The sequence below is a fragment of the Mustela nigripes genome, chromosome 7 (assembly GCF_022355385.1).
Source record: "Mustela nigripes isolate SB6536 chromosome 7, MUSNIG.SB6536, whole genome shotgun sequence".
Lineage (NCBI taxonomy): Eukaryota > Metazoa > Chordata > Mammalia > Carnivora > Mustelidae > Mustela > Mustela nigripes.
In genome coordinates, this window is record NC_081563.1 from 59,224,281 (window position 1) to 59,239,876 (window position 15,596).

At 33.8% G+C, this 15,596-nt stretch overlaps 1 protein-coding gene across 5 annotated transcripts in view; it reads left to right on the top strand.

Annotated features, from left to right (window-relative positions):
• WDPCP (WD repeat containing planar cell polarity effector) overlaps nt 1–15,596 on the top strand; it is a 487,280-nt gene that overhangs the window by 221,591 nt on the left and 250,093 nt on the right. For all 5 annotated transcript variants that reach the window (XM_059405982.1, XM_059405983.1, XM_059405981.1 and 2 more), the window contains one exon: nt 1,560–1,683. In XM_059405982.1, the coding sequence (XP_059261965.1) occupies nt 1,560–1,683 (124 nt within the window). The remainder of the gene's footprint in view (nt 1–1,559; nt 1,684–15,596) is intronic.

Sequence of the window (15,596 nt, forward strand, 5' to 3'; positions counted from 1 at the left end):
GGAATTCACAAATGGGCATTATTAGATTCTTGCTTTAATAAAGGATATTTTCAAGGAGCTGTTCTTGGGAAGGTAGGGAAATAAAAAGTTTGTATGATACTAGGCTATTAAAATACTTGCATGATGCTGGATTATTGGAATATGTACATTTCAAGTAGATATATGCATTATTCCTCAAGTAAACTGTAAAATGCATTTCTAAAACATTCAGAATTCTTCTGTATTGAGATTTATTCTATCTGAATCTAACAAATTTGACATAGTAATTTGTTTTCCTTTTATTAGTGGAACCCATTGAGCTCTTTTATTTGTAGCTGTGTTGTGGTTATCTTTGAGATTTTCATTTCTGCCTTAAACATCAAGCTGGGCTATCTAATGAATCTATAACTGTGCTGGGAGTTATGAGTATTCCATGTAGGCTTGAACATTTCAGAAGTACATGCTGTCAAGAAAACAAGCAATGGCAAGAGGATCTGGCTTGTTTTCACAATAGCATTGCTGTATTCAATTTTAATCTAAATTGACTGCTGCTTTGAAAGAAAATACCCCTAAAGTTCATCTTAAACTGTCTAGATTTGAGATTAAAAGAAAGAAATTACTAACAGCTTAGCCAAGTCCATAGCAATTACTCTGATGAGGTATTTAATACTTTCAAACCCAAATATGCCTAAAACTAAAGAGTTTTGCTAAATAAGAAATTGTTTATTCAGTCCAGCACCAGTAGCATAAAAACCAATGGAGTCTTACTGTGAACCGTAGCATTCTCCTACAACTTTCACCATTACTATAATTATTTAACTTCTAGGTATTTCTGGGAGAAAACACACCAAATGCATGGCTTGGTAAAATTATGAAGTAGGCAGAATGTGCCTTTTTCTCCCAATCTCTAGCCCTCTGATTTATCAAAACTTGCTCTCCAATCCTTTTTTTTCTAGAAAGGTGTTAGTTGAACTAATCCAAGAGCGGATTAGCATGTCATCCCTCCCAGGGGTATTAGCTTTCACACGTGGACAAAAACAGCAATCTTGTTTTTTAGGATGAGATTTAGGGAAAGTATGGGGACTTTCACTGTTTCTTTAAAATTGTCTTAGAAAGATATTATTACTCCAATAGGGCTATTTTCATTTATATTATTTTTTAAACACTTCTAATACTTATTTCAATTCCCAATGCAAAAAAGTTTGTTTTCTCCTTTCAGTTAAAGAGAATAAATGTTGAGCACACTGTGAATTGATTTTACTGGAAATACTAGTTCAAACTGTGTTACTTTGATGAGTCACTGTTTTAATTATCCATTTGTGGTGAGAGGTTGATTCATTATGGATTTCTTCAGTTTTGACAGCTTTTTGTTGCTCAGAGTCATTGTCAGCTTTGCCTCAAGTGAAAGTTTATACACAGGTTTGTTTTTGTACCAGCTGTCATATTTTAATTTCATCTTTCCTGCAACAAGCTCACATTTCATCCAAGTTTGCAAAACCTGACTGACTGCAAACATGAGTATTCTGTTGTAATTGAAGGAGTTTCACTTGTTTTAGTGCTGCTATGTTTGAATTCCGCAGCACAGCTTGAGGCAAGCCTTGGAACCTTTTATGCTCCAACAAGACCACTCCTGGATACAACTATATTGGAATATAGAGACGAAATCAGCAAATATGCAAGAAGATTCTTTCATCACTTGCTCAGGTGAACAATATCTTGGAATTGATGAGTGTCAGACTAATTACCTATTTAATGAGCCATTTTCTTTAATTAGAATATTCCATAATTAGGCTGTTTTCTAATAGTCCATTCCTAAGAAAAAAAACAAATCTCCTTTTGATATTCTTTAATTTCTTCTTGTTTTCCTTTTAAGGAATATATTTGAATATTGTTTAGGGCTTTTATATCATCAGTACATTTGAATATAACTTCCCCTTTAATATGAAAGCAAATAGTACTAATTATGTATATTCAATTTTGGAGAGGGGTAAGTCAGTTTTAAAATATTCATTGTGCTCTTAGCACTAGAGAAATGTTTTAGTTTTAAATGAAAATAAAAATATAAATGTACTATAAAGCTCTGAGATAGTCATTGGTTTGCTTTACTTTCAGAATTACGATAGAAAGATTTGTCCATTGTCCTCTCATATAATGTGGCAATTTCCTAATCCCACTGTGCCTCATTTTCACTAAAGGGTATAATAGATTTCTTTACTCTTAGGGATTTTATGAAAAATTAGATAATAATGTCAAATCACTCTGAGAAAAAGACTGTATAAGTTGAAGGACAAGTACATAGCATATTCCATATAATAAAGTTCAAAAAGCAGGTGGATGGATGGATAGATGGAAAGAGAATTGATGGATATAGATAGATGATGACTAGATAGTTTAAGGATACATATAAATGTGTCAATGCTATAAATAAAATCAAAGAAGTGATTAGCACAAAATTTAGGATAATATAGGGTAAGTTAAGAGAAATCTAGGAATTGGCACATGGGAGCCTCCAAAGTATTAGTAATGTTTCATTTTTTTAACATGAGCCAAATATATAACAGGGCCCATTAAAATTATTATTCTTTTAATTGAATATGTATTGTATACTTTTATATATGATGTATTTTATAACAGGAGGTAATAGAATTAACTTCATATACCAAAAGGAAATACTACTTTGAGTTGAATATTGATTTTATTTATAATCTGTTATACTTCTTTTTAACTCTTTCAAGCAAATTTATGTATAGTGTCTTCTTTTTTTCTCAGAACAACCCTGTAAAGAGTGTATTATCATTTGACAAACTATTTATTAAGTGGCACTTTAATCTCTACCCAATAGGGAAGCTTTTGGAAAGGGAAGTCTTTGTGGAAGCTGAGAAATGTTAATATATTGCTTGAATCACAATCTGTGATTGAATCTTGCCTTTTCATCTGAATGACTTTAACATATTTCAAGAGACTCTTCATCCTGAATGAAGCAGTCTTCTACATGTGAACATATGCCAAAAATATTGGGACCGATGTCACATTTATTTGGACGTAGGGCTTTGTTCTTTGCTCTGACTATATTTTGTTTGCCTTGTTTCTGGAGAAAACTAATGAATTCACCTCCTCCCTGAAGACCCCCAAAAGTTTGATTTAAATGAAACAGATGTTTTGGAGGCATATTTTTGGTGGCCTCACTATGTCTGGCTTTTCTGACTTTATGCAGTGGTTTAGTTGTGCATGAGCCTTACATTTCACAATGCTGGGCCCTAGCATGCTCATATCCTGCTGATGTTCAGACATTTTACTAATGTGCAATTTTTTGTTCATTGATTTTTCCTTAGGTGCAGTATTCAAACTATTTTTTGGATGTATTTTGATGAGGTGACTATTGTTACTGTTGTTGCCATTATTATTACACTCTAGCTTTGTGTGGTTATACTTGGAATTGAATGTTTTTCCTTGGGGTATACTACATTTTTCACATTTTCTTTTTTGCATGCTTTGCAGTTGTTTCAGTTATAATGAGTGTTTATTAGTTCTTTTGACAGTAGGCTATGTATGACATAATGAAAAAAGAAGAGTAAGTTTATAAGAAATTAAATGAAACAGCTTAAATTATAATTATTTTTTTGTTGTTGTTTAATCTGCTGCCAAGAAGTTCTCCTACTTAGGGGAAGAGAAACAGGCCAAATACTTTTTTGTATTTGCAGAGTGCTAGAATTACATTATAACCTGTACCTTGTCTAGCCAGTATATTAATACTCTAAAAAAAAGTTACTAGGTAATGGAGTAAATCCTAAACAGTAAAGACCATCATAAAGAATTTTAAAGATGAAGAGAAGGAGCACCGTGGAGAGTAGAGATGTACCTAAGGTCACTATTTGGTAAAGCTGAGGACTGAGATTGCCTGAGTCCAGATTAGGCTCTTTAGATAAGGAATAAAATATTACACTGATTTTAATTTCATACAGCATGTAAAATGTGAGGTCATAGTATGAATCTGTGATAATTAACAATTATCTATGTGCATTATTAAAATATTTTTGCTCATAATTTTGTTTTTATCTTGACATTAGAGGAAGACTATGGATCTTTTTGTCTTTAAGCTAGTTAAAAAATTATCTTGATAGGATTCCTCCAGATCCAAAGAAATCTAAACTTTAAAACTTATTTCTCGTGTCCTTTCTTAACAGCTTTTTATATGTGTTCAAAATGATAAATTTTCATAAAGAAATGCTTTCTGTATGTGTAAATCATTGCTCCTAACATTGAAGATAGAAAGCAGGGGTATAGTATTAATATATATGATAGCTAAATAAAATGTTTATGATAGTAAAATTTTAAACAGGTGATGCAGTCTAATTCATAAAATCGTTAAGCTGGATACTTAATCTATAGAAGGTATCTAGAAAAAAATTCATTGTGTTTTCCTTTACTCTCATATTCACACTTCTGATACCAGATGTGTGGGTGTCTTTTTTCCCTCACACTGACCAATTCTCAGACATCTGCTAAGTGTCCTACAATTCAATTCAGTTCTGACACTAACCAGAGTTAAGCACAGACCACATGTAAATGGATCAGTCCCAGAGTAGTGTCCCTATGTCAGCTGCCATTTCCAAGTAGGAAGACCCCAGGTTACCCACAACTTCTGTCCAACTGGGCTACCAGTTAGAGTTTCCTGCTACCCCTTACTCAGGTTCACAGAACCCAGGAGAGCAGTTTACTTACTATTGCTGGTATTTTAAAGAATATGTTAAAGGATGCAAGTGAACAGCCAGATGAAGAGATGCATAAGGCAAGTTATATGGGGAAGGATGTAAAGCCTCATTCCCTTTCCAGGAATGCTACCCTCTGAGCACCTCCACATGTTCACCAAGTTTAGAAACTCTTTCATCCCAGTCCTTTTGGATATTTATTCAGGCTTCATTAGATAGGCATGATTGATTAAATTATTGGCCATGGTAATAATTCAACCTCCAACCCTTCTCCCCAGCCCTAGATATGGGGTTGAGGCTGAAATTTCCAATCGTCTAATCTAGTGCTTGTCTCCACTGGCAACCAGCCCCTAGCCTAGAGGCTTTCACAGTCTTCTCTGTAACACAAACTCAAGTGTGGCTAAAAGGGGCTTGTTATGTATAACAAAAGATTCTCTTTTCAGTTAGGAAGTTCCAAGGATTTTAGGAACTCTGTGCCAGGAATGGGACAAAGACCAAATACATGTTTCTTATTATAAATGGCAATATCACTGCCTAAGGCAAATTCAGCTGCCTAAGTTAAGTTCAGAAGTTGGTTGTTCACTTCTTTGTCTTCATGAAATTGATTAGTCCTCTAGAACTACTGAAGAGGAAAGTGTTAAAAAGGAAGAGCTTTTCATTATAAATAAATAGAAACTATAATAGGAACTCCCCAGATATTGATGAAATAAAAAGGTAAACATTTCAAATGAATGTGCCACATATGAAGCTTATTTTCCCAATGTGGAAGTATATTATAAAGGATTAAAATTAATTTATTCTACTGATTTCCCTTCATAACTATAAGACTATTATTTTCTGACTCAAATGGTATTAGGTGATTATGGCACAGAGTCATGCTTTTCAGTTCTTAAAAAATAGTCAACAAAATGTTGGGAAAGGGGGATTTATTGCCTAGAAATAAAAATATTATATTTGTGAAATTTTTGAGGTAGACTTTATTAATGTCTGTATTTCCTTTACACATCAACAAAAAGTAAGATGAATTGGTAGGAAGGGAGATGGATGGATATGTGATAAAACAATATTGTAAAATGATGATAGAATCTAGGTGTTAAATATATTCTTTCAACTTTCCTAGATATTTGAAAATTTTTATAATAAGGTGTTGAAGGGAAATATACATTATGTTAGAGTCAATATTTATACTTAGAGTTCAGGAAAAAAGGGTAGTGTTTTGGAAATTATTCTTAGCTTTTTTTTTTTTTTTTTTGCTTTTTTTTTATTCTTAGCTTTTGAAATGGTTCTTAACTTACATGATAAATATATATGATAGACAAAAAATCATTTGGGACTAAAAAATTTGTTAACCAATTTGATTTCTAAATGGCTTTTTCAGTTACATTTTTCACTAATGGAGCATACACAGTAAGTAAAACCATTATATGAAATCAGTTCAAAGACTATGAATATCAAAACAGTTACCTAAGAATATTTAGGGACTAAGACAGAATATTTGCAGAGAAAAACTTCCTGGTGAGATCATCTGACAATGCTGGATAATATATTTAAAATATTTGCTTAAAGCAAGGTTGAGCTGGCAGGAAACGAAGGGAAACACTCAGAGTTTGAAATGACAAGGATGCTTGATTCCACAAGAGTAAGTTTGCCTTGAGGGCATGTGCTGGCACCTGGCAGGGAGGACCTTGGTTTACAAAGGCTGTATACTTAAAGTGTTGGGAAAAAAGCCTAGGCTTTGTCAAGGGCTCAAGAAGAGTGGGAGATGGGATCCAAGATGCCCACATCAGTCTAGTACCATTGAAGGATAGCATCTTCTCTAAACTCTGAGAGAAGAATGTATGAACAGCAAGAAGAAATGGTGGGCCAAAAAGAATATTCAACTTGTGGGAACACAAAAATCGATAGTATGGAACAAATACCCATGTCTAATTCAAGGGTTTAAAATTAAGATAAAGATAATGATTAAAAAAAAACCCAATGAAAATAATAATAATAATAATAATAATGTGATAGGGGAATTTTTTTTAGAAAAACGAATGAAGTTAAAGCATTCTCTGGTCTTTATACTTTTTAAGAGGAAGATAAAGATACTGATTAATACTAGAATTTATTAAGTAAAATACATAAGGTAGAATTTCTAGGGTAATCACTAAAAAAATAGAGTACATAATTTTCAAACAAATATAGTAAAAATGTTGGATGAGAAAAAATTCATCCCAAAAGAAGGCAAGAACTGGGGGAGGGTACAACATATACAGGGAAGAAACATTTACAAAAAAAGAAAACAGAAAACAGACAATGAGGTTGTAGAAATCAGTTTTTAAAATCAGTAATCATTATCAATGTAACTGATCTAAATTTTTCTTTTTTTTAATTTTTTTTTTTAAGATTTTTATTTATTTATTTGACAGAGATCACAAGTAGGCAGAGAGGCAGGCAGAGAGAGAGGAAGGGAAGCAGGTTTCCTGCGGGGGCTCGATCCCAGGACTCTGGGATCATGACCTGAGCCGAAGGCAGAGGCTTTAACCCACTGAGCCACCCAGGTGCCCCTCTAAATTTTTGATTTGCAAAAATGGTTGAAACATTTTTCTTGTAAGTTTTTACAAGAGACACATAAAACAAGTTTAAAAACTAGAGAATGGGAAAAAAGTGTACTAGGTATAGCCAAAAAAGAGCTAGTAATGTTATAGAAATAGTCTTCAGAGCAAAATTATTGGTAAGGATTACTAGAGATCAATATCGGCAGAAAAACTGTTTATCGATTCTTATTCAGGAAGATAAAACAATTCTAAATGTATAAAACATAGGTTAAATACAGATGAAATAAATTGATAAATCCACTGTTACAGTTGCAGATTTTAATTACTTTCATGTGGTAATTGATAGATTAAGCAAATAAAATAATCAGTAAGGAAATACAAGATTAGAACAATATAATTAAAAGCTTGATTTAATGGGCATATATAAAGTACTGTATACAGTATACAACATTGGAGACTATACTTTTCTCAGGAACAAAGAAAAACATTTTTAAAATTGACCACGTCGTAGGCCATAAATCCTTAAAAATTTCAAAGGATTAGTTAGTTGTCTTTACTCAGTAATTAATTACTGAGTGCCACATGCCAGCACTATTGTTAGAACTAGGACTATAGCAAAGAACAAAACAGACACACATATACAAATCTATGGCATCATTAAGTTTACATTATAGTGAAAGAAACAATATGTAAATAAGTAGGTAAAATATATAGTATATTAGATAATGATATGTTCCACAAAGATGAACAAAGCAGAGACAGTGGTTAGGGAAATATTGAATGGTGGAGTGAGTGGACTGCAGTTTAAATAAAGTTGTCAGGGAAGGCCTCCCTAAGAAGGTGAGCTAGAAGTTAAATCCCAGCTGTTTCACTGAAGCAGTAAACAGAATGGCAGAATAATAAGAGAATGGGTCAGAAAGGTAGCAAGTGGCTTGGTGATCTAGGATTTTGTTGCCTGTCATAAGGAGTTGAGATTTTTCTCTTGAATAGTAGGGAAAGTCAGTAGATGACTTGGAATCAATGAGTGAATAAGTCCCTCAGATGGTCAGGAATAGACTTTTGAAGGATAAGGGCATTTGGGAGTCTACTGAAATAACTAAGTGAGAAATAGTGACCATTCAGAGCAGGTAGGCAGCAAAAGGGATGAGGACAGTGGTTGGATTTTGGATATATTGAAAGTTTTGCTGACAGCATTTGCTGATAGACTGGATGAAGAATATGATAGAAAGAGAAGTCAAAGATGACATCAAATGTTTGGACTAGAGCTTGAAATGGAGTTCCATTGACAAGACTGGCAAAACCACAGAAAGAATAGGTGTGTGGGAAAACAACCTGAGATTAGTTTTGGACATGTTGAGTTTGAGTGAGTAATTCAGAGGTGAGTTCTGAAGCAGTTATAAAGGGAAATACATAGGTTTAACTGTTAATGATGAAAAGAAGAAAAACTGAAAGAGCTATGCAATTTAAGAAATTTTTAAAGTATCAGTAAAATACCCTCAAAGAAAGTGGAAAAGGAAATAATAAAAAGTTCAGAAATTAAGTAACAAAGAAGGCAGTAAGAGGATTAATAAAGCTAAGCATTTGTTTTTTGACAAGATTAGTAAAATAGAAAAGTAATGAACAGTATTAGGAATATAAAAGGGAGCTAATGATAGACATACCAGAGGATTTTAAATATTGAAATAATCCTGTTTACTATGAACAACTTCATTACAAAAATCTTGAAAAATTAGAAGATAGGGAAATTTTTTTAGAAATATAAAAATAACCAAAACTAACTAAAAAAGAAATAGAAGATCTGAAATAGCTCTATAACCTCTAAAAAATTAAATTAGTAATTAACATTTTTCCCATGAAGTAAGCTACAGTCCCAAGATATATGTATTTTTAAGATTTTATTTATTTAATAGAGACATCAAGAGAGGGAACACAAGCAGGGGGAGTGAGAGGGAGAAGCAGGCTTCCCACTGAGCAGGGGGCCTGATGTGGGGCTCCATCCCAGGACCCTGGGATCATAACCTTGAGCAGAAGGCAGACGCTTAACAAGTGAGCCACCCAAGTGCCCCTCCAAGATAATTTTTTATATGCAGTTCCATCACTATACTCATACAATTTTTTTTCCGTTGTTTTTCTTTAAGTCTTTTTTCAGATGCCTATTTAGTTACATAGTTGTAATTATTGAGTACATGAAATTTTAATAGAAAAGAATCCCAGGAGGGTTGATTCACTATGATGACATTCCAAGAGACTTTTACTCTTTGATATGGTACTCAGATTTAAAACATTTATTGTGGCCTTTAGAAAGTGGCCGACACACATGAACAGATTTTTTTTTTTTATTAAGGAAAAAGATGAAAGAACAAGAAGGGAAAATAAGCAGAAGGGAACAACAGTAAAACCTCAAGCCCTTTAACTAAGACTACCTAGAAAGATGTGCTTTTATACCTGAAGGAGCTGGTTTTCATGTGGGCCCAGTTAGGACTGGTTGGGAAGGAAAATTCTGGGTATTTGGATTTCTGCCAAGGGGTGAGGGGCCTCTACCATAATGGCAATTTGAAAAAGTTTATGATCCTAATTAGTAAACTAGGATACTAAACAAAATTGGCAGAGTATAGGTAAAAATAAATTGAGGGTCATTTCATGAACAAATTTTATATACTTGGCTCTTCCTTAATGTTCCCCTTCTGTAGTTAGTCAGAGGTATGGCCCAAACATTCAAACCGCATTTTGTTTGGCAATCTGGCATTCCTTACAGCATTACTTCTGTGTATGTAACTATACCAGTGAAGTAAGTCCTTACATTTTGTTTTTGTTGCTCATATTCTCCCTCAGATATTGTATCTAAAAATTAAAAGGGGTAAAAGCTGCATTGTTAAAGAAAACCATGATTCTTTGGAAAGTTATGATAATAACCGTTCTGTGTGTGTGTGTTTTTTTTTAAGATTTTATTTATTTATTTAACAGATACAGATCACGAGTCAGCAGAGAGGCAGGCAGAGAGAGAGAGAGAGGAGGAAGTATCCTCCCTGCTGAGCAAAGAGCCTTACACAGGGCTCGATCCCAGGACCCTGGAACCATGGTCTGAGCCGAAGGCAGAGGTTCTAACCCACTGAGCAACCCAGTCACCCCAATAACCATTCTGTCTTACTAGAATTACTGTATTGGCCTTAGGGAACTCTCTTTTGTCCAGTGTGAGAGAAATAGATTGGAGTCATTCTAGGGGTCGAGCTAAAAGTGGGGATGGTCTGCGTATTAGGCATCAAATTGAATGGATGAATCTTAAGACTTTTATTAGTTATTATTCATTAGTTATCTTTTCATCTGTGATGTACAAAATTTGTTTTCCACCGAAATTCCAGTTGAGTTGTCTTTTGGGGACTGTTTGCCACTGTCAGTTTCTCTTGCATTCAACTCCCCACTGTTTTCTCTGGTACCTTTATTCAATGAATGATATTCTAGGACCTGGGTAAAAGGCTCTGTTTATGAGTGAGTGAATTGTGTCTGCAAACCTGACTTTTTTAAAAAATATTTTATTTATTTATTTAAGAGAGAGACAGTGAGAGAGAGCATGAGCGAGGAGACAGAGGGAGAAGCAGACTCCCCATGGAGCTGGGAGTGTGATGCGGTACTCAATCCTGGGACTCCAGGATCATGACCTGAGCTGAAGGCATTCGCTCAACCAACTGAGCCACCCAGGTGCCCCAAATCTGACTTTTTTTTTTTTTTTAAGAGAGATTGAGAAAGAGAGAGAGTAGAATGGGAGGGGCAGAAAGGAAGGGAGAATCTTAAGCAAAGAGCCTGACTTGGGACTTGATCTCAACCCTAAAATCATGACCTGAGCCAAAAGAAGAGTTGGATGTTCAACCAACTGATTCACCCAAGAACCCCCTAATCAGGGCATTTGTTGACTTCACATGCTAAACTGGCCCCAGCTGATGGCCTCCTCATACTTCTTGTCATGAAGTCTTAATCTCTTTCATTTGGCAATGATGGATTAAAAGACTCTAGGACGTGTTCACATTCCTTGTATTAAACTGACCTTTAGGTACTTTTGAGTATACCCCCTAGCAGCAATTGGTATGTACTAGAGATGACTATGGACACTTCTTTTACAAAGTTACAGCTGTATTAAAGCTGAAGGATGAGGATAGCCTTTACCAATGTGGTAAAAATCAAAGATATCTTACTATGTGGTGAAGGACATGCACAGTATGTGCAAACTGTAGCTAGTAAGAGAGAGAGAGTGATTCTTGGCTATTGACACTCTTGAATGCTTTGTGAAGTCTAGGAGAAATTCTGCTTTGATATTCTACCTTGTTCAGTTCTGAAGGGAAACATTCAGAGAAAATACAACCAACAGTTTATTAGACAGATGTTACTACATTTGCAGATCTCATGGCTCAAGAAAAGACCATGACATATAATGAATGAACATTAATAAGTAAATTTCAGAATATGTCTACCTTTACATAAAATATATTTGCTTCCTTTGTGTTTGATAAAGTGTAGTCACAACCTTAATAATTCTTCATCCTTTTGTTGTATATTTAAACTTCATAAAACTCAAAAAACTATGAACAGATGATGTAACTTTATTTCTGATTATAGTAAGTACTCTCACCCATCTGTCTCCTTCTGGAGGAAACAAGATAAGTACCATTCTGTTCCTAGTTTTTGAATTCTCTCCTCTTCCCATTCCTTTCCTACTGATAACCATGTTCAAATAATAGTACTCTGCTTGCTATATATTCTGATCCTTATTAACTATCTCATTACATTTGCTAGAAGGAGAAACTTAAGTTTTGTCAGTACCTGTAGAACTAAGGAGTATCTGTCTAAATTTTGGGGAGGTAACAAATATTAGCTTTCCTTAGAAAACTAACATGTGGCCCTCAGCATTGTTGAAGTGGTTGGAAAAGAGACATTACTTTGGAAAAATCTTTAATGGGCACTCTGATCACATGTCGTTACTACTATGCAAGGATATGTATTTGTCTTTAGTTCGTAGGTTTTATAAATAAATGTTGTTTAACCCTAAATCCCTTCCATTAATTCAACTTTTCCTGATCCAGAGAACTGTGTGTTGTCAATATAGTTTTTAGAACACTAAGCTACATTTTTTCAAAAATAAAAATAGCTTTCTGACTGCAAAAGTAACATTTTTTTTTCTCAATATCATTTCTGTTTTTGCATGTCAATAAATATAGATTCACATCTTGCATTATAAGGATGCATCACCATAATTGATTCAACCTATCTATGGACATGGATTATTTCTAATGTTTTGCTGCTATAAACAATGCTATAATCATCATATTCACACACACACACACACACACACACACACATACCTTTGTGCATTTATCTGATTATTTCCTAAGAATAAGTTCCTAATAGTGGAATTACTGAGTCAGAAGTTATTCTTGATATAGTCAAATATTCCCCTCACCTTTTTGTGAAATTACTTATAATATCCACCATTGAAAAATCAGTATATTAAAACATTGACAATTAAATAGGTAGAATTTGGCATCTTTCTGCTTTTATTTTTTATGTATTCTTTCTATTAAAGTTCTTTTTTAATAATTAATAAACTATTCTTAGAGCAGTTATGTTCACAGGAAAATTGAGAGGAAAGTATAGAGATTTCTCATATACTCTCTGTGCCCATCTGCTCTAATACTAATTTCTTTTTTTACTAATGGTTATTGCATACATTTCCCAGATATATATATGGGAAACATAAATATTTCTGCCCATATATATATGGGCAGATATATATATATGGGAAATGTATGCATTTGTGTGTATATATATATGTATGTGTGTGTGTATGAATTATATATGAATGAATTATATATGAATATATATATATATTTGAATGAGCTATTTGTCTTGTGTGAATGGCTATTATTTAAGGTATGCTAGTTAAAGCTGAGGGCTTTTGAACATCAGATTCAATCCTCACATCTTAGCCTCTGTTTTGTATTTTAGTCATTCTGAAAGGTATGTAGTGAAATCTCAGTGTCTCTTTACTTTCCATTGCCCTAATGGATAATGATGTTGAATTGAGTATCTTTTTATACAATTATTTGCCATTAGTAGATCATGTCTGGTGAAATGTCTCAATATCTTTTATCCATTAGAAAATGATTAGAAAGTGGGTTTGATTTTTATTTCCCTGACGATAAGTGATAATGAGGATTTTTCATGCATCTGTTAGCCATTTTTTGTCTTCTTTGGAGAAATATCTGTCTGTTCATGTCTTCTGCCTATTTCTTAACTGTATTATTTATATTCGGGGTGTTAATTTTGAGGAGTCTTGTATAGATTATATATAGATAGATATAGATATTCTGGATATTAGCCCTTTATCAAATATGTCATTTGCAAATATCTGCTCCCATTCCATTGGATGTCTTTTAGTTTTGTTGATTGTTTCCTTCACTATGCAGAAGCTTTTTATCTTGGTGAAATCCCAATAGTTTATTTTTGTTTGTTTACCTTGCCTCAGGAGACATAGCTAGGAAGAAATTACTTCAGATGATATCAGAGGTTGCTGCCTGTGTTCTCCTGTAGGATTTTGATGGTTTCCTGTCTCACATTTAGAGCTTTTGTCCATTTTGAGTTTATTTTTGTATATGGTATAAGGAAGTGGTCCAGTTTCATTCTACATGTCGTTGTCCACGTTTCTCAATACCGTTGTTAAAGAGACTGTCTTTTTTCCATTGGATATTCTTTGTTGCCTTGTTGAAGATTAGTTGACCATAGCTGTGGATCCATTTCTTGGTTCTCTGTTCTGTTCCATTGATTTGTATGTCTGTTTTTGTGCCAGTACCATACTGTCTTGATGATTACAGCTTTGTAATATAGCTAGAAGTCTAGAGTAATGATGCCTCCTGCTTAGCTTTTGTTTTTTAGCATTACTTGGGCTCTTTGGGGTCTTTTCTGATTCTATACAAGTGTTAGGATTATTTGTTCTAGTTGTCCGAAAAATGCTGGTGTTATTTTGATCAAGGTTGGACTGATGTGTAGATTGCTTTGGGTAGTATAGACATTTGAATAGTATTTGTTCTTCTAATCCATGAGCATAGATATTTTTCCATTATTTGTGTCTTCTTCATTTTCTTTCATAAGTGTTTTCTAGTTTTCAAAATACAGATTTTTTACCACTTTGGTTAGGTTTATTCCTAGGTATCTTAACATTTTTTGGTATAGTTGTAAATGAGATCGATTCCTTAATTTTCTGCTGCTTTATTGTTGGTGTATAGAAATGCAACAAATTTCTGTAGGTTGATTTTATATCCTGTGTCTTTGCTGAATTCGTGTATTAGTTCTACCAGTTTTTGGTTGGGAGTCTTTGGGTTTTCTACATGGAGTATCATGTCATTTGTGAAGAGTGAAATTTAACTTCTTCCTTGATGATTCGGATGCCTTTTGTTGTCTGACTGCTGAGGCTCTGTCTTCTAGTACTGTGTTGAACAGCTGTGGTAAGAGTGGACATCCCTGTTGAGTTCCTGACCTCAGTGGAAAAGCTCTCAGTTTTTCCCTATTGAGAATGATACCAGCTGTAGGACTATACTTTTGGTAGCCTTTATGATGTTAAGATCCTTTTGCTCTATTTCTACTTTGCTTAGGGTTTTTATCAAAGTATGCTGTGTTTTGTTAAATGCTTTTTCTGCAGCTATTGAGAGATCCATATGGATCTTACCCTTTCTTTTTTTTTAATTGTGGTGTATCACATTGATAGATTAGCAGATATTGAACCACCCCTGTAGCCTAGGAATAAATTCCACTTGGTCACCATGAATAATCCTTTTAATTTACTGTTGGATTCTATTGGCTAGTATCTTGGTGAGAATTTCTGCATCCATGTTCACCAGGGATATTGGACTGTAATTTCCCTTTTTGTGGAGTCTTTTTCTTATTTGGAATCAAGGTAACACTGGCCTCATGGAAAGAGTTTGGAAGTTTTCCTTCCATTTCTGTTTTTTGGAATAGTTTAAGAAAAGTAGATAATTCATTCTTCTTTTAAGTGCCTTGTAGAATTCACCTGTTACGCTATCTGACTCTGGAGTTTCTTTTGTTGGGAGATTTTGATTACTGATTCAATTTCTTTGATAGTTATGGTTCTGTTCAGTTTTCTCTTTCTTCCTGTTTCAGTTTTGGTAGTTTATATATTTCTAGGAATTTATCATTTCTTCAAGATTGCCCAATTTATTGGTGTATAATTGCTCATAATCATCTCATAACTTTTTTTATTTCTCTGATGTTGGTTGTGATCTCTTGTCTTTCAGTCCTGATTTATTTATTTGGTTCTTTCTCTTTATAAGTCTGGCAAGAAGTTTACCAGTTTTGTTAATTCTTT